Raw genomic sequence first — 18,595 nt, forward strand, 5'->3', positions numbered from 1 at the left:
TTATCTTCCAACGACGCTGGTGACGCTGATGGAGCAGCGCATGCTGGTTGTGCACGCCATGCCCATGTTGTTGGCTGACTGGCCACATCAGCCCGCTGCTGCTGACTGTGGTGGAGACGCTGCACCACGCGAGCTGGCCGGACGGCGGTGGCGACACACCGGTGGTCAGCGGGCCCAAACAGCTGATAGCCAGCCGCGTGCCGAAGCAGGAGACGGCACACGACGTGCGGCACCAGGCGCTAATTGCCAAAGACCCTGTCCTTACCCAGGTGCTGATGGCAACCAGCCTCGTCCCCACGCGTCACTGATGGATTTTGTTGCCTGCATCCCTCACTGATTCACGCAGTGGATCAGCCTGGGGATGGAAACGAACTGGGGCTGCGGCCATGTACCGCTGATGATTCTCTTCCCCCGTGAAGCGACGTTTTTACTGGCATTGCCTGTCGCGTGTTCGTACTCCTGTGATGGCCGTCATGCGGGATGACTGGCTGGCTAGCGGCGAAAATGTGTGGCAGGATCAGCGTGCTGAGGTGCATCAAATTTTCGCAGGAGCGCGGCGTGTGTGACCCCAAGATTAACAAGATCATAAGTGCGAAAGAAGCAGGTGATGGTAGCATTGAGAATGGCGTTTTAGAACTGATTTATTGTGAGGTCCGATGTGCTTAACTGATATCCAAGCATTGTGTCGTATGTTCATTTCCATATGCCAAAAATGTAATTAAATCAAACTTTTCTAGGGTGTTGGTCGTAACGTAAAATGCACTTCGCGTATGTACAAATTTCAGAAAACAAAATTTAAACTTGATTCAAATCCCAAAGTAGTCGGCTTTTCACGGACCCACAGATACGCTTTAGTACTGTCATAAGAATCAAAAGCAGCGGCAGCGAGAACGATCACTTTGCATTTGTGTAATGGTGGGATGATGTTTCCTGACCAGACGTTTTTCCGGGAACGATTGTCCAAAGTCCAATCGAAAGCACGAGGACGGATCAGCTGTCCGTCCAACAGTGTCCAAAAAATCAGATTGCTCGGTAAAATTCCATGTATAAAAATACCGTTGCTCATTACAACGAATACCTTCAAATTCTTACATCCCACGGTACTGCACTTCCTCATTCTTAACCAATTTTAAAAGGATAGCAGCATGTTCGTGGGCAGGTAAGGAGAATCACGTACTTTGACAACATTAATATCCAGCTGCTTCACTGCCAATAAGGTAGCAATATAAAACTGCCACATTCTACGCCGTTTTAATCCAGTTACGCAAAAATTCTACCACAATGTCAAAGCTTTTCGGGATCAGCGAGTTCCGGAGGCACTCCACACTAAATCTGGAGGAAACGAGACGCCCCGCAACATCCAACTGGGGTGTCACGCGTCGTGTAACTCGGAAGTTACGCAAAATTCCATCCCAAAGACAGTGATTTTCGGAATCAGCGTGTTCAAAAGATCCTGTACACGAAATTTGGAGGCAAGCGAGACGCCCCGCAATATCCAACTGGGGTGTTACACGTCGTATAACTCGGAAATTACGCAAAATCCCACCCCAAAGGCAGTGATTTTTGGAATCAGCGTGTTGAAAAGGCCCAGCACACCAAATTTGCAGGTGATCGAGACCCCCGCAATATCACATTGGAATGTTACGCGTCGTATAACTCGGAAATTACGCAAAATCCTACCCCGAACACAGTGATTTTCGGAATCAGCGTGTCGAAAAGGTCATGCACAACAAATTTGGAGGCGATTGTGCCGCCCCGAAATATCCAACTGGTAATTGGATATCAATCTGCTGCTAGATTGACGGACAGACGCAAAAACACTTTCAGTGACGTCAGAAGGTCAGCTGATGCCTCACAGCATTTCCCCAGCACCACAGTACACGAGCCCTGCAGGCAGCGTAGCTGTTCCCTCCGTCGGCCGTACAAGTACCAAAGTGGAAAAACTGTAAAAAAAACGTAAACCTACACTGTTGTGGAATTTCGTAATATTTTTCCGAGCCAACAACCCTTTTGGACCGAAAGGGTGGATCTTGGCATATTCATGCCCTAGCTGCCGAGAGGTTGTGTCGTGGTGTTACTTTTTGTGATCCAACGCAGGGCTTAGTTTCAGAAAACGAGTTGGGTGGTGCTGAGCGATAAAAGGATTACTCAGACTCTCCTTAAAGTTGTGTATAAATGGATATCTGCGAATTTGACCAATTGCTCAAAGTTGGGGGAGGGCTGATGCCCAGGTTGGGAGGGGGGAGCACGGATACAGCTGAGTAGGAGATTGAACCTCTCATCTAATATTTGAGAATATTTGTGACTTAGCTTATGAAATATTTGTGACTGTTATTGAATACTATGAAATTGTTAAATACATGTACTATTAAATCATTATTAATATATTAAATATTTGTGGCTGAATTATGATTCACTTGAGATAAGTAACTACCAGACATGAGGTCAGTCCCCAGCTTGGTTGTCTTCAGGCTTGTACATTATGCTTCAGATTATTGGGTGTTATGTTTGGGGTGATCTTAAATGCATGGAAATGTCCAATTTTGAAGTCAAATTTTGCAAGGCCTGAAAAGTGAGTTTTTGACAAGACCAAGGTAATGCATGCACATATTCAAAATTTTCCTTTGCTGGGGAGAGTGCAGATGCCAACTTATTTCAAAACCTCTGCACATTGGTATTCAATTGCTATAGAATTACACAGGTAAGGCAGTAATATAAGCTTTATTCCTCAGAAAACAACAGGAGGGTGGAGACATAATAAGGTCGATTTTTCAGTAGCATGTCTTTATCGAAACAGTAGCAGAAGTCTTCTGCTATTGTTTTGATCAAGGCATCTTGCCAAAATATCAACCTAGCTATGTTTCCATTCTCCTGGCTTTTCTTAGGAATAAGGCTAAGACTACTGTCTTGGCTATGTGAATAATGTTCCCCACTAATGCACTGAACAACTTACATACATTGGGCATGCTGACCTTGTACCAGCATCAACCTGCAGGCTGCTTGCTCAGAGTTAGAGTTATGATCAAAGCCTCACATGTTTCTTGTTGGGTCTCACACAGGGGTGGTGCCATGTGGGGGATGGGGGGGGGGGGGACACATTGTGCTGTAATGTGGAATAGGAGGGTACAGTCCCTCTATCCTGCCAGCCATCTTGCAGTAGAAAATGTAGTCTTTGTGCATGTTTATTCTGAGTGGCCCCTATTCCCAATTTTCACCATAATGATGTTCCCACACATTAGTAGGATTGCATTGCTACAAATACTAGTATGATGCTATTAGAATGCCCAAAAGCTACTGGACAGTGTTCTTTTTTATTCATATTTTGGCTGAGGTATGGTTTGGAGTTATGGGTAGACAGCAAAGACAAATATGGGATAGCGGATACAATACAGCTGCAATCATTGGAAGTTGGTCTTGATTTCTGCAACTATCTGTCATATGTTTTTACAGTTAACTGTTTAATTTCGATTTCGTCAGCAGTTCCACTGTCCTTTCAGGCATCTGGAACTGCTGGCACCCGCGGCCATGAGTTCAGACTGGGATGAGATCAAGCGCCTGGCAGCTGACCTTCAGCGGGCTCAGCTTTTATCAACGTCACAGCGGTATGCCCTCATGAATGGTTATCAGTGACAAGCTCGCTAGGCTTGGGCGGTGGGAACGCACCTGATGCCATTCCAATGTGAGATGTGGGTCATCCAGGGGCCCTATGACTTGAACCAGCTTCTTGTTTGCCAGGATGCTCCGTAATGGATCCGTGTCTCGACGCCGCGACCCGTGCCTTCCTCTGGCAGACTCTCGGAGCGGAACTGCATCGAGATTGTGACGAAGCTGATCGAGCTGAAGCTGCTGGATGTGGTGCACACCAACACCGGAAAGGAGTATATCACTCCCGAGCAGATCGGGCGCGAGATCAGGGATGAACTGATTGTCAACGGAGGTGTGTAACCGGCGGCGCCGCTGCTACCTGCCCGATGCTCCCTGGCGACCCTTTTAGCTTGGGACGTTTGTGTACGCGAACGCTTTGTGGTCGTGAACTGGCAAGCAAATAGCGTATGAGGATTGTCAAGCAAAAGGACAGTGCTGGTGATAGCTGCCACGGACGCGGCAGTGTCGTGGGATAAGGGCCTGTTCGCTGAATGTTTATGATCCGGCCTTCAGGGCGTATCGGGCTGCCCGAGCTTGCGCAGCAACTGAACATCGACTTCACCCATGTCGAGGCCCGCGCACAGAAACTGGCCCAGGACGAGAAGAATATCTTCCTGATCAATGGCTACCTGATCAGCAGTGTCTATATAGGTCAGTGTTGCCTCGTTGTCTCCTGATCGTCTTGCATTATCACAGTGTCACATGGTGCAGTGGGTGAAATGCTTAGACCTTCTGTACATTCTACATGAACCATGTTCCCCGTGCACTCGGCAGAACATTTTGTAGTCTGTATTCCCCACGATGTCTTTAATCTTTAGATGGCGTCGCGGAGGAGGTGAATGAGAAGCTTCAGCAAGTCGGCGAAATTTCCATCGGAGCTCTGACAACCCAGTACGACCTACCAGCGGAATTTTTGGAAAAGGTGCTGGCTGAACAGGCATAGTCAATGCCACCCACCAGTCATTGCGTCTTACTACTATCCGTTCTGTGGCACTGTGAATAGAACATTAAATGCTCCTCAATTGCGCATTCCTTTGTGAGGCCTCCACCGCCGCACTGCAGACTTTACCGCGCTGCAGACTGCTGTTTTTCACCAGACATAATACGGGCCGCACATGCCTACGTCGCTTGTTCGTCTCGTACAATGCCGTGGCTGCATGGGAAGTTACCCACGCTCTTCTGAGGTCGGCCCGGAGCACCGGTCTGCGCCGCACCACATCTCCTACCTCTCCCGCAGGAGCTGCGCCCCCGCACCGGGTCGCTGATCCAGGGCCAACAGGATCCGGACGACCCGCGCACGTTCTTTACCGAAGCGTTCGTATCACAGAACGCGGCGCGCGTCCGCGGCGTGCTGTCGGCGCTGACGCGGCCGTCCACCGTCCTCCAGCTGCTGCAGCGACACGGCATCCGCGAGCAGCTCTTCTTCAGTGAGTGACTGCGGACGCGACGGTGATGAGGGACGGGGCTTGCACGGGGGCAATTCCAGGAGGATGGTTTAGATTCTGGTCTGAATGTGTGACCCCGGGTTCAGGGTTTTCGTTTCGTACCTGATGTGTATCGAGAAGTCCTTGTCTTGCAACTTGACCGAATCATATTGCAAGTTGTGCGGAATGTTTTTTTGTGGTGGTGTGCTCATATGTGCGATTCCACGTGCACATTATGATCAACCGTCAACACGGCCTCTGAATGGCACGGCGCGATGTCGGAGCGGCGACTCTCTGACCCGAGCCGGCGCTTCCGGCAGGCGTGGCGGCCGACCTGCTGTCATTGGGGCGGGTCAAAGGGTCGCTGACGGGCGGACGGCAGGCGGTGCGCGCCGTCTTCATCCCCGAGTGCTACACGGCTGCGCAGAACGCGTTCGTCGACCATCAGTACCGGCAGAATGGCTGCGTCGGTCAGTAAGGCTGCTACGCTCGGATGCAACAGATGGCGGGGTGTGTGAGTTATTTGCTGTTGTCTTTTATTGAAAATGTTGGGTGATGTTAACAATGCGGCATCTTGATTTAATGTCATCAACAAGCATGTCACATGTGTGACATCCGCCCAAATTTTTCGTGCTTCCCTTATTGCGACATATTTTAGAAAATAATCAGCGATAATGTATGGAGGGCAGGGGATACCTGTGAACAGTTGATAATCAAATCGTAACGTCATGTTTGAAAATAGTGTTGCAGGAATGTTAAATGCACGTGATTCAGCGGGCCTGTGGCGCGCTTACAGAGTACCAGGCGCTGAGACGAGTCGGCATAACGGATCCGGAGGGGTTCATCAAGCGGCGCTTCAAGGACGAGAAGCTGCGCTACCTCTCCGGCTGTGCTGTGGGTGACACACTGGTGGAACATGTCAAGGTCAGCGTCAGTGAGGAGTACCAGGTTCTGGGAGACATTTGACTGATAGGAGGATGCACGTTGGTGAAGCAGGTTAAATCCGAACTTGCTGGCTGTCCAGAGCAATGCTTCTGGGAGCATTACATGGTGTTTTGTGTTCAGGTATGTTTTACAAGCTCTGATCATTCAAGCAAGATTTGCATTGAGTGCACTATGAGTGCAAAGCTGGCGCACCATCTGTCTGAAGTGGTTGGTATACTTATTGGAATGTGTGCTGTCAATGAAATGTTGTTTCAAATTGAGGAACACATTGTTCCTGGCTGTTGTTACATGTCACATAGATGTGTAAAGTTAAGCCAAGGCATTTGCAACTGAATGTTATGCATTACACCTTGCGGGATTTGCTATATTCCGCAGACCGGCAGAGCCAGTAGTCTGTAACTCGTCGAGATCGCCATTCCAGGTGTCGGTAGAGGAGGCGACGCTGGCCGGCAGTTTCGTGGACGTGCTGCCGCTGCTCCCGTCCAGCTTCTCACCGGAGGACACCGGCCAGCTGCTGGACGACTGCCGCGGCGCCGTGTTCGCCCACTCGGTGGTCGTCAGTGAACGCATGCTGGACCAGCTGCGTGAACCGCTCGAGGCGACCATGGCCGACCGAGCCAAGAAGGTAGCGCTCGTTTGAGTGAGAGTGGGTGGGTGAGGGGGGGGGGGGGCGTGTACTTTTAGCTCGTAGGGGACGTGCGTATGTGTGCTTGTGTTGAAGTTCATTGGCAGTGCACAGGTGATCCGGCCGCTGCAGAGGTGGGGCTATCTGACCATGTGACATTGCGTTGAGTATGTCATGGAGTTAACATATGCAGTGGGATATAATGTTGTGAACTCCTCGCCATGCCTGTATTCAATGCAGTCACCATGCTTCGGGTGTGAGCCAACTGCACTGCATCGGTAACAGTGGCTGCTGCCGCCAGCTGGTAGATGTTGTTGCCGACAGTAACTGAACTGACGCTCTTTTTTAGTCACGCACACACACAAGACTCCGAAGGTCGATCGCGTTCTTTTTTTCGCGGTAGTGTGAAAGTGGTGGGGGCGGGAGACTGGCCGCCGCCTCCCGAGCTGTCCATGTGAGCCGAACCTGCGCGTGCCCGCTCAGGACATCGAGGCGCACCGCTACCCGCCGAAGCAGACCACCACCTCCGGCCGACTGAAGGACGCCGTGGACGGCAAGCGCGACAAGAAGGACGACCGGCGCAAGAAGGCCGCCGGCGGCAAGGCGGGCGGCGGCACTCAGGGCCGAGAGACCAAAACCAAGTCGACCAAGAAGAAGTACATGCGCAAAGGCCAGGACTCGGACTCGGAAGCCGAGGTGCCGCGCGGCAGGGGCGCAAGCAGCCGAGGTGAGGTTCGAGCGCTGTCACGTGGTATGGCGGCTGGCAGGATGTGTGTTTAACTGGCAGCTCGTTTCCGTGAGATAAGGCGTGCAGTGTGTTCTTATTCACGCAAGCATGAGGTATGCTCCTTTTAAATTGATTAAATGTCTGGTAAATGTAAAGGTAACACGGACGTTGAATGGATTCCTTGTGATATCACCTGTTTGTCTCTAGCTCCGGTGACGTGCAGATAGTAGCACCTGGCCTATCTTTTTGTATGAAGTTCCAATCGGTGTCCTTTGGAATCTTAGCGGCAAAAACATTGATCGGGTGGCGTGATTTAGTTGGGGTTCGCTAAACCCTGCTCGCGTGTGTGTTTGCACCAGTTCTAATGAACGCATGAACACTGGACGTTACGAAAGGCCTAGCACATCTCGCCAGTGCGCATGTTTTGCGCCGCCCCCGTGCATTGTGTAGCAAAAAGGCAACGGTTCGGTGACTTGTGTCCCCGGCTGACCTGGTACCGGCTGACAAGGGCGACGAGGTGCCGTTCATGTCGGAGTCGCAGCTGGAGGAGACGCTGGCCGCCCACCCGGCCCTGGAGGACGCGCCCGAGGAGCTGGCCGCCGAGATCGCCTGCTATCTGCACAGGTCAGGGTTAGGGGCAGGGCTCAGCCGATGGGAGGGGCTTTTGTATGGAAGGATATCTGTAGGGTAAGCGAAGTGATCAGTTGCATGACTTTGTGGCAACCTAGGTAGGTTTCCCTAACTGCGTCTCACGATCCGGGTAACAGTAGGTCCGTTATTGCTCACTTGAAAGGCTCATGATCATCAATGCTTTGCGCGGGAAATGTAAGCTCACCAGGGCGCTCGCCACGCCGCAGAGAAGTGACTACACTGCCAGGTGTGTCTAGAACAGCGCCCTGAGGCCCTGCTTGACGGCGTTGTGTGTGTGTGTGTGTGTGTGGCTCGGCGACAGGCCGCTGGCGAAGAGGTACCAGGAGGTGCTTCTGGTGACGCACCAGGCCGTGCTAACCAGCGCCGGCCAGGCGCGCCGCCGCAACTTCGGCGACTTCCAGGAGAAGATCGCCTCCCTGGCGCTCAACATCCGGCTGTTCGAGAAAGGCGCCGCCGAGGTGAGGGGGGGGGGGGGGGGGAGGAGGTCTTAATTCGAGAAACGGGCCGCCGAGGTGAGGGAGGGTCCCTGAGCCGAGAAGGAGTTCGCAGAGTGAGTGAGGGTCCCTAGGTCGAGAAGGGGGCCACCGAAGTGAGGGAGGGCCCCTAGGTGTAGAAGGGGGCCGCCGAGGTGAGAGAGGGCCCCTGGGTCGCGGGGAGGCGGACTGCAACTGTGCGGTGCCCGCCGGTGACGTGGGGTGACTCACTTGTATGGGACGTCGATTCCCGTGCTTGGCCGGACGCGTTTCATGCTTTGCAATTTAGGAAGGGTTTCTTGTCGCAAACGCAACGCCTGCCAAACGCATTTTGCGTGGCAGCTCACGTGGACATCACGTATACCCTGGAGCCCGCTTTCAAGACCGCTGCTTTCATCTATATGGCTTAGATGGACATGCGTACGGTAATGCCGTAATGCCGTATCAGGACTATGGATGGGTCTTTCCATCCTTGCTTTAGCTACTGCGAGGTGTCGCCTGTCTTGCTAAGGTTCGCCAGACCTACCCGAACCATTCCATTCGAAGCCACCTCTCACGCCGCTGCGCCCTCTCGCCAGTTCCATCCAGACATGCGTTCCCAGTTGGAGAAGCACATGCTGCGCACGGTTTGCACCGAGCTGGCCAATGAGCTGTTCGGATACGCGGCCACCGACAACAACGTGCAGTACGACGAGAACAAGGAGCTGTCGGGCGAGGTGGGCGAGAATCGCGCTGAGGCTGTAGGAGGCTGCGCCGGTTGCTGTGAGGAGGGGTCACGTTCTGTCGCGGTCAGGATGGTTCTTGGATCTGCCTGCACTGTTACTGTTTGAAACGTGCGGCAGTCGTAGCACGCAGCGTCTGTATTCAGTTGGTGCCGCCGGCCACTCGGTGACGGTGTGTGTGCCCCTAGGAATATACGGGTCTGAGGCGTGATGAACATTGTCCTATGTTGTAGGCCTATCGCCTGTGTCGTGCTCGGCGTGCTCCTATGACGTCATCACCATGCCTCTGACGGCTGTCACTCCGTCGCTGCCGTCAGGACCGCGTCAAGATCGTGAACAAGCTTTCGCAGGACATGGCGCCGGACCTGCTGCGGCTGCACAAGGCGCTGGCGGCGGCTGAGGTAGCCGTCTTCGACGCGGCGCTCGATCCGGCCATGGCCATCTGCGGCGTCGTCACCAAGAAGGCCGACCGAAAGAAGGACAGGTGGGGCCCGCCCAGACGTCACGTGGGAGGGGGGGGGGGGGGGGGAGCGCAAGTTAAACGTTGCGGCGCCTTGATTTCATCCCGCACGTTGCGCCGTTTCTGGCGGTCGGTGTGACAAGTCGTGGCATAATTGCCTTGGTGATCAAATGTTTCGATAAGCCGTATACATGGGAATGGTACATGTTTGGACTTCGTAGTGCTTTTAGGATCGGCTGCATTTACTGCTGAGCCACCGACCGCGCCGGCTGACGTGTTGATGCGCCGAAAGTGGAGCTGTAAACTCTGAAGCGGGCCTCCGTAACGCTTCGCCGGATGCGCTCCGCATTTATCGTATCCATATGAGCGCGGCACGCCTCACCCGCCTGGCTCCCCCGGCGTGTGGGCTGACGCACGTGATCCTTGCGCCGGCTTCGGCAGGCAGCAGCAGCGGGCCCACCTGCAGTGTCTGCTGGAGCAGCTGAACGGCTCCACCGACCCGGCGCTGACGCTGCACCTGGCCGCCCTGCTGCTGTACCAGACATTTAGCGGTCAGTGGCGGACCCGACCGGCGGGCCAGCGGGCTGGTGTGACTGGCCGGCCCTCTGGTGAGACTGTGGCCGGCCCTCTGGTGAGACTGTGACCAGCCCTCTGGTGGGACTGTGGCCGGCCCTCTGGTGGGGCTGTGGCCGGCCCTCTGGTGTGACTGGCTGGCCCTTCGGTGGGACTGTGGCCGGCCCTCTGGTGGGACTGTAGCCGGCCCTCTGGTGGGGCTGTGGCCGGCCCTCTGGTGGGGCTGTGGCCGGCCCTCTGGTGGGACTGTGACCGGCCCTCTGGTGGGGCTGTGGCCGGCCCTCTGGTGTGACTATGGCTGGCCCTTCGGTGGGGCTGTGGCCGGCTCTCCGATGTGACTGTGGCCGGCCCTTCAGTTTGACTCTTGTGTGACTGTGGCCGGCCCTCTGGTGGGGCTGTGGCCGGCCCTCTGGTGTGACTGTGGCCGACCCTCTGGTTTGAATGGTGTGGCTGTGGCCCGTGACGTCTTTTTGTCACACACTGATGGTGGTCACACGACCTTTGCTGAGTGGGCCTTCCTTGGTCGATATGAGGCCGCCCCACTGAAGCAGGGGGACTCTTACTGGTGAATGCACTTCGTCGGAGAGACAGTGACCTTCAGCAGCAGTCGCGAACCTTCACGAGGTGGGCATGGAGCTTTGTTGATCAGCCTGTTGTTTGTTTTGGCGCTCCTGTGACCTTTGCTGGCTTAGTTGGGACATGTTCGCTGTCATGCACATGGTTTGCGTTAGACCTCTGAACGTCTCCCCATGCTTTTCCCGTCACTGACAGGTCATATGCTGCACGCCTCGGGCAAGTTTGTGCCAGCCATTGTAACCCGGCTGGCTGACCTGGTACCCCCGGAGGTGATCTCCGTCCTGCAGCAATGCCAGGGTGGGTATGCCAGCCGCCCAGGAGCGTGCTGGGGTCACCAAGCTCAGGGCGCGGGACTCGAGTGCGATAGCCTGCAGTGCTCTAAGTGTGCTGACATGGTTTCGCCCTCATGCTAGGCTGTAGTGCGTCCACTGTCTAGCCCGAAAATCGATACGTGGTGTTGGCTAATTCATCAAAACTGAAATGGCACTGTAATGACACTGTTTTGCCCCCTTTGGATACTTATATGCAATGTTGTACATGCTAAGGTCGATGCCATCTCCCAGAATCGCACGGCGCTGCGTCCGATTATGGGAATGTTTACGGTGCGGATCATCTGGTCGCGTTATAATGGCATAACCCGTCGCTGATTGTCCCTTTTAGGCTTGGTGATAAAGCAGCTGAAACTGCGTGCTGATGACCCCGAAATGACAGACGTCAAACGCCAGCTGGACGAGGTCATTCCCAAGGTCAAGGAGTTAGCAGCCACCACTCGCAAGACATCCAGCACTTCTGCTGACTAAACTGTTCGCGTTCGGCTCTACGAAGTCTATTTTATGATATGATATACATTCTGAGAACGGCCATGTTGACGTTTTGTGCGGTGGCTGTTGGTTTTGGGAGATATTCTATGCTTGCAGAATATACGGTGTAGGCTGTGGGCTGTTTTGTTGCGAGCCTTGGGAACGCTCGTCGTAATGCACTCTGACGTACCTGCTTGCCATCTCATCGGTAGGGCCCATCGCCGTCTTCACCCGTGGAAGGGCGCGTGGCGTGTGGCGCATCTAGCCATGATTGGGTCGTGTCTCAGTTTGGCATGCTTGTTGGATCAGAGTGGGCAGGACACGATCCGAGATCGCCGTGAAAGGCTTGACAGGCGGGTGGTGGCCGCCGTCCGTACTCGGCGCCTGGGGATAGAGATCGGCTGACTGGCGCACCTGGGCACTTGTAGCTTGTGGAAGGTGCCTCGGTAACAAAGTACCTCAGTAGCAAGGTACCTCAGTAACAAACCTGAGTAGCTTGTGGAAGGTGCCTCAGTGACCTCAGTGACTCAGAAGTCGTCCAGACACCCCATGTTACACGGGGTGTCTGGTTTACTATTATTTGTGCGTTGTTTGCTATTATTTTGTCCCAAAATGATAGTAAACAACGCATCATCGGTGTCACGTTTTTTACTTTGCCGGTCAGGGGAGCCCGTCAGGTTTCCACACTTCATACTCTTCGTGAAAAGCGACTAAAGACTTCATCTAGCAATGGCCAGATTTCAAGTATCCAAAACAACTCCGTTGCAAAACACCACAAATACTACATCATGGTTGAAAACAGCGCAGTGCGTTAATTCGTAGCAGCGTCTTCACGTGCCCAACAAACCTGTCCTGCCACTCCCATTAGACGACCCAATACAACGTCGAAACTGATGATCACGTTAGCTGTCTCCGGCTCCGGAGCAACCCAGTCATTCGGCAGCCGTCCACATGATGCATGGTAGTTGGAACAGCTGGAAGGGGTAGCGAATGTCCGCCCTCCGTCCATTTATACACAGCGGACGACGTAACACCAGGCTGGACATGATGCCGGTGTGCTCCAGCCCGTTCACATCCTCCGGGACACGCGTGAGGTGAAGCCCTAGTGCCTGCCGCGCCGCCGACGGCTGTGGCTGGTGCTTCGCCGGCGGCTGGTGCTGATGCTGCGCCAACGGCTGCCGGTGCGGCATGTAAGGAGCGTACAGCAGCTGCTGGAAACGCTGGTCGTCCTCGGGCACTCCTGCGGCGAGAATGGGTGACGTTAGGAGAAAGGCCTGTGGGTGTCAGGATGCCCGCAAGGGAAACTGCCACAAAACGGAAAAATGCTTCTGGATTTTTTCCAACCTTTCATGAGTTTACTGAAACCTTGAACATCATACACGGGAACTAGCTGATCGAATGTCCCGCGGCAAACGATTTCTCGCACTACGCTACGTTACCAGTCGCGTGTAAGTCGTAACCAACCAGCGTGTGTACGAAGCGGATGCATGTTCTGTCCCGGCTTACGCGGTTTTACACGAAATCACCACCGAAATCACCACGAAATAGCCATGTGCTGAAATGGCCATGGTGAGTATGCTATGGTGTGACACAGACTTTCCAATGCCGATAGGTTTTTAGTTAGGTACAACAAACGTGGAATTATGTTGAAGAATGGCATTTCGTGCAAAACGCGTCAACCGGCAGAGAACACGTATCCGCTTCGTACTCGAGCTGAATTTGCTATTGGCTCTCACTTGAGACAAAAAGGCATCCGTTTCTGTACTTTGACTTTTTTCGCAACAAAGTGGCCGCGGCCAAATTTATGTTCACTTGCATGTCGACAACAACGCCACTGTGTGTTTGTTCCATCATTGTGTATCGTCTGCACGTGCAATCTGCTTTCAAACGAAGCGGGTCTCAGAAGCAGAACCATGGAAATTTGCGCGCATCAAGAATGCTGTATGTTTCCATTGGTGCAAACATGTCGTATTATAGGCCATTAGGCGTGTAATCGCACGGCGAACACGATGGCGTAACTTAAAAAATTAACGCATGTATAGTTTTTAAGGTATTTAAAAAAAACCGTCACACTCCGCGCCTGCTGTGAATTTTACAATTGCTGTAGAAATTGTTTACATGCACAGAAGCCCTTGACGCTTCATCCACACACTAAATGAACCATGCCCTTTCATTTTATAACAAACATCGCATCTCCAAAATTTGCATTTATTTCGTAAAAGATCGTCCCAATTTTTTCCTCATCACCCAGTGATCGAGAGCGTAATCAACAACATGTAACATCGTTTTACATCGTTTGCAAGTAAACGCATCCTTCTTTTTCATTGGTTCGAGAGATATGAGCATGCAACGTTTTACTACACACAAAAAACGGCCGAATTCAAATTCCGCACATGGGTTGCGTTAAACCTGTTTTGACGCAGAATTGCCTTCCCATGCTATGGTGTGACAAAATCTGTCCAACGCCGATAGGTTTCCAGTTAGCCGTACAAACAACACAGAATCATGTTGAAAAATGGCCACTGCGTGCAAGACGCGTCAACCGGCGCAGAAGATGCATCCACTTCGTACCTGCAGAATTTGCCATTAGCCCTCCTGTCAGACGAAAAACATCCGTTTCTGAATTCAGACTTCTTTCGTAACAATGTGGTAGTGACGAGAAATGTGTTCACTTCCATGTTGACGAGAACGGCAATGAATGTTTGTTCCATCATTGTGTATCGTTTGCACGTGCAATCTGTTTTCAAACGTTGTGGGATTCAAAACAAAATCACGGAAATTTCCGCACATCAAGAAAAGTGCATGTTCATAGTGGTGGAATCTTTTCATATTACAGCTCATTAGACGTATAATCCCACAGCAAATATGACGGAGTAACTTTATATTTTAACGTTTGTATAGTTTTAAAGTTAGTTAAAAAAATACTCACAAGCCGCGCTTGCTGTATACTTTGCAATTGGTTTAGAAACTGTTTGCATGTACAAAAACACTTGCCCCTTCATACACACGCTAAATGCACCATGCCCTTTCATTTTATTACAAAAAATCGTGCTTCGAAACATTTCACTTTTTCAAGAAAAGGTTCACATCCAAAATTTTTCAACATCGCCCAGTGATCAAGAATGTAGTCAACAACTTGTAGCATTGTTTTACATCGTTTGCAAGTAAAAGCAGCCTTCTATTTTCATTGGTTCGAGATATGAGCTTGAAACGTTTTACTACCCGAGAAACGGCCGTTTTCAAATTCTGCACATGAGTTGCGTTACACCAGTTTTGACGCAGACTTGTCTTCCCATGCTATGGTGTGACAAAAACTGTCCAATGGCGATAGGTTTTCAGTTAGGTACAACCAATGTGGAACTATGATGAAAAATGGTCATTTCGTGTAAAACTCGTCAACCGGCAAAGAACATGCATCCGCTTCGTACTCGCGCTGCATTTGCTATTGGCCTTCATTCAAAACGAAAAAAAACATTAGTTTTTGAATTCTACTTTTTCGCAACAAAATGGCCGCAGCGAGATTTGTGTTCACTTACATGTTGACAACGACGGTACTGAATGTTTGTTCCATCATTGCATGTCGTTTGCACGTGCATTCTGCTTTCAAACAGAGCGAGTTTCAGAAACAAAACCATGGAAGTTTACGAGCATCCAGAATGCTGTATGTTTCAAGCGGTGCAGTCTTATTGTATTACAGGTCATTAGACGCGGAATCGCACGGCAAACACGATGGTGTAACTTAAAACATAAGACGTGTGTAGTTTTTTAATTAGTTGAAAAAAAACACTCCCAAGCCGCGTTCGATGTTGATTTTTCAATTGCTGTAGAAGCTGTTTACATGCACAGAAACACTTCCCACTTCATCCTCACACTAAATGGACCATGCCCTTTCGTTTTGTAGCAAAAATAACTGTTTGAAAGCTCTCATCTTCTTTTTTTAAAAAATGATCACGCCTAATTTGTTTCCTAATCACTCGGTGATCGAGAATGTAGTCAACAACTGGTAGCATCGTTTTACTTCGTTTGCAAGTAAAAACAAACTTCTATTTTCATTGGTCCAAAAGATAGATGAACTTGGAAGGTTTTACTAACCAAAGACAGCCGTTTTGAAATGCTGCACACATGCTGTGTTACACCTGTTTTAACGCACAATCGCATTCACATGCTATGTTGTCATATAAACTGTCCAGTGCGGATAGCTTTTCAGTTAAGCACAACCAACATTAAATTAACTTGAAAAATGGCCGTCTCGTGCAAAACGCGTCAACCGGCACAGGACATGCATCCGCTTCGTTTTCGCGCTGAATTTGCTATTGGGCCTTATTTGAGACGAAAAAACATCCGTTTCTGAAGTTTTACTTTTTCGCAACGAAGTGGCCGCGGCAAGATTTGTGTTCACTTGGATGTTGACAACAACGCCACTGAATGTTTGTCCCATCATTGTGTATCGTTTGCACGGGCAATCTGCTTTCAGACGGAGTGGGTCTCAGAAACAAAAGAAAGGAACTTTGCGCACATCAAAAATGCTGCATAGTTCAAGTGGTGCAAACTTATTGCATGAAGAGTCATTAGACGCGTAATCCCACGGCGAAGACGACAGTGTAACTTAAAAAATTAACGCATGTCAAGCATATTTGTGTATGTATATTTTGTATCCTGTACAATGTATATTTTGTAATTGCTGTAGAAGCTGTTTGCATGCACAGAAGCACTTGCCGCTTCATCAATACACCAAATGGGCCACGCCCTTTTACTTTGTAACAAATAAAGAGCACATGTGCAGAATTTGAAAACGGCCGTTTTCTTACATAGTAAAACATTCTAAGCTCATATCCCACGAACCCAAAAAAATAGAATGCTGCTTTTACTTGCAAACGGTGTAAAACGATGTTACCAGTTCTTGACTACATTCTTGGCCACCTGGTGATGAGGAACAAGTTTGGGCGTGAAGATTTTGTTCGAAAAAATGACAATTTTCAACATGCGATTTTTTGTTACAAAATGAAAGGGCATGGTCCATTTAGTATGTGGATTAAGCGGCGAATGACCCTGTGCATGTAGATAGTTTCAGCAGCAATTGCAAAATCTACATCAAGCACGGTTTCTGAGGTTTCATTAAACTGACTGAAAAAACTATACATGTGTTAATTTTTAAAGTTGCGCCATCGTATTCGCCGTGCGATTACCAGTCTAATGACCTGTAATACAATACGATTGTATCACTCGGAACATGCAGCATTCTTTATGCGCGTAAATTTCAATTGTTTTGTTTCTGGAACGCGCTCCGTTTGAAAGCACATTGTACGTGCAAGCGATAAGCAATAACGAAAGAAACATTCGGTGCCATTGTTGTCAATATACAAGTGAACACAAATCTCGCTGCGACCACTTTGTTGCAAAAAAGTAAAATTCAGAAACGGATGTATTTTCGTTTCAAATGAGGTCCGATAGGAAATTCAGTACGAGTATCAAGCGGATGCTTGTTTGTGCCGGTTGACGCCTTTTTACATGAAATGGCCATTTTTCAACATAATTCCACGTTGGTTTTACCTAACTGAAAGCCTATCGGCATTGCACAGTTTGTGCCGCACGGGAAGGCAATTATGCGTCAAAACAGGTGTAACGCAACACCTGTGCAGAATTTGAAAACGGCCGTTTTTTGGTAGTGAAATGTTCCAATCTCGTATCTTTGGAACCCATGAAAATTGAAGGCTGCTTTTACTTGCAAACGATGTAAAACGATTTTACCAGTTGTCGACGACATTCTTGATCACCGGGTTATGAGGATTAAATTTGGACGTGAATATTTTCTCGAAAAAAGGGAAGTTTTCTAAATGCAATATTTTGGTAACAACATGAAAGGGCATAGTCCCTTTAGTGTGTGAATGAAGCGGCAAGTGTTTCTGTACATGTTAACAGTTTGTACAGCAATTGCAAAATATACATCAAGCGCGGGTTGTGAGTGTTTTTTTCAAATAACTTAGAAACTATACATGTGTTAATTTTTTAAGTTATACCATTGTGCTTGCCGTTCGATTTCGCGTCTGAGCTATGAGACAAAAAGGTTGCACCACTTGACACATGCAGCATTCTTGATGCGGGAAAAATTCAATGGTTATGTTTTTGAGACCCGCTGCGTTTGAAAGCAGACTGCACATGCAAACGATGCACAATGATGGAAGAAAGAAACCCGCCTCAGCTAATGTGCTGCCACGAACATCATCTACAGCATGCTTTTTACAGAAGACAAATGCATGACTTGATAGTTTTGCTATAGGTCGTAAAGTGTACCCCTTTTTCCCATAGGGTAAACATGGGACTTGAAAGAATGCCGACGATTCCTTGAAAATTCGCCTTTGTTTGACGCCTGATAAGCTTGCACCTAAGTTAGGTAAAGACATGCTGTTTGCGTTAGGGTATAAGACTTTCTGCGCTAAGCTTAGGAACCCAAAATCAAAAGCTTTTTTTCGAAATTTCACTTCTTTTGCAAAATCCTAGTTCTTGAGAAAAAAATTGGCCTAATAATTTTTTTGATTTTTTTCTTTGAAACCCGGATTCAACAGACACAGCGAAGTTAAAGGTGCTACATGTTAGACTACACTAGTGACATGTTTTACTATGTTTTGTCGCCCTTTTTTCATGTCTGAATATTCACATGCAATTTTGACGCATTTTTGTTCTTCGTATTGAAAAAAGCGAATGGGGGAAATTTGCGCGCGTCAAGAATGCCGTGTGTTTCTAATCGTGCAATCATGTTGTGTTACAAATCATTCGACGCGTAACTGCACGGCAAACACGATGGTCTCACTTGAAAAATTAACGCATGTGTAGTTCTTGAGTTAGTTAAAAAAAACACTCACAAGCGGCGCTTGATGTACATTTGCAATTGCTGTAGAAACTTTTTACAGGCACAGAAACACTTGCCGCTGTATTTACAGACTAAATGGACCATGCCTTTTCATTCTGTAATACAA

General features: G+C 49.8%; 1 protein-coding gene across 1 annotated transcript; it reads left to right on the forward strand.

Moving 5' to 3' along the window:
* Positions 1-1,877: 1,877 nt before the first annotated feature.
* Positions 1,878-11,750, forward strand: Ufl1 (UFM1 specific ligase 1). The gene is made up of 18 exons (XM_037223338.1): positions 1,878-1,956; positions 3,498-3,602; positions 3,792-3,937; positions 4,159-4,296; positions 4,464-4,567; positions 4,883-5,072; positions 5,390-5,539; positions 5,866-5,993; positions 6,436-6,639; positions 7,123-7,366; positions 7,875-7,990; positions 8,224-8,243; positions 8,319-8,475; positions 9,069-9,206; positions 9,530-9,696; positions 10,114-10,223; positions 11,017-11,118; positions 11,482-11,750. Exons 2-18 carry the CDS (start codon positions 3,526-3,528, stop codon positions 11,619-11,621), a joined length of 2,331 nt encoding a protein of 776 aa, XP_037079233.1. The 5' UTR covers positions 1,878-1,956; positions 3,498-3,525; the 3' UTR covers positions 11,622-11,750.
* The last annotated feature ends 6,845 nt before the right edge of the window (positions 11,751-18,595 follow it).

Source organism: Pollicipes pollicipes, unplaced genomic scaffold, assembly GCF_011947565.3.
Source record: "Pollicipes pollicipes isolate AB1234 unplaced genomic scaffold, Ppol_2.1 Scaffold_4881;HRSCAF=5763_pilon_pilon_pilon, whole genome shotgun sequence".
Classification (NCBI taxonomy): Eukaryota; Metazoa; Arthropoda; class Thecostraca; order Pollicipedomorpha; family Pollicipedidae; genus Pollicipes; species Pollicipes pollicipes.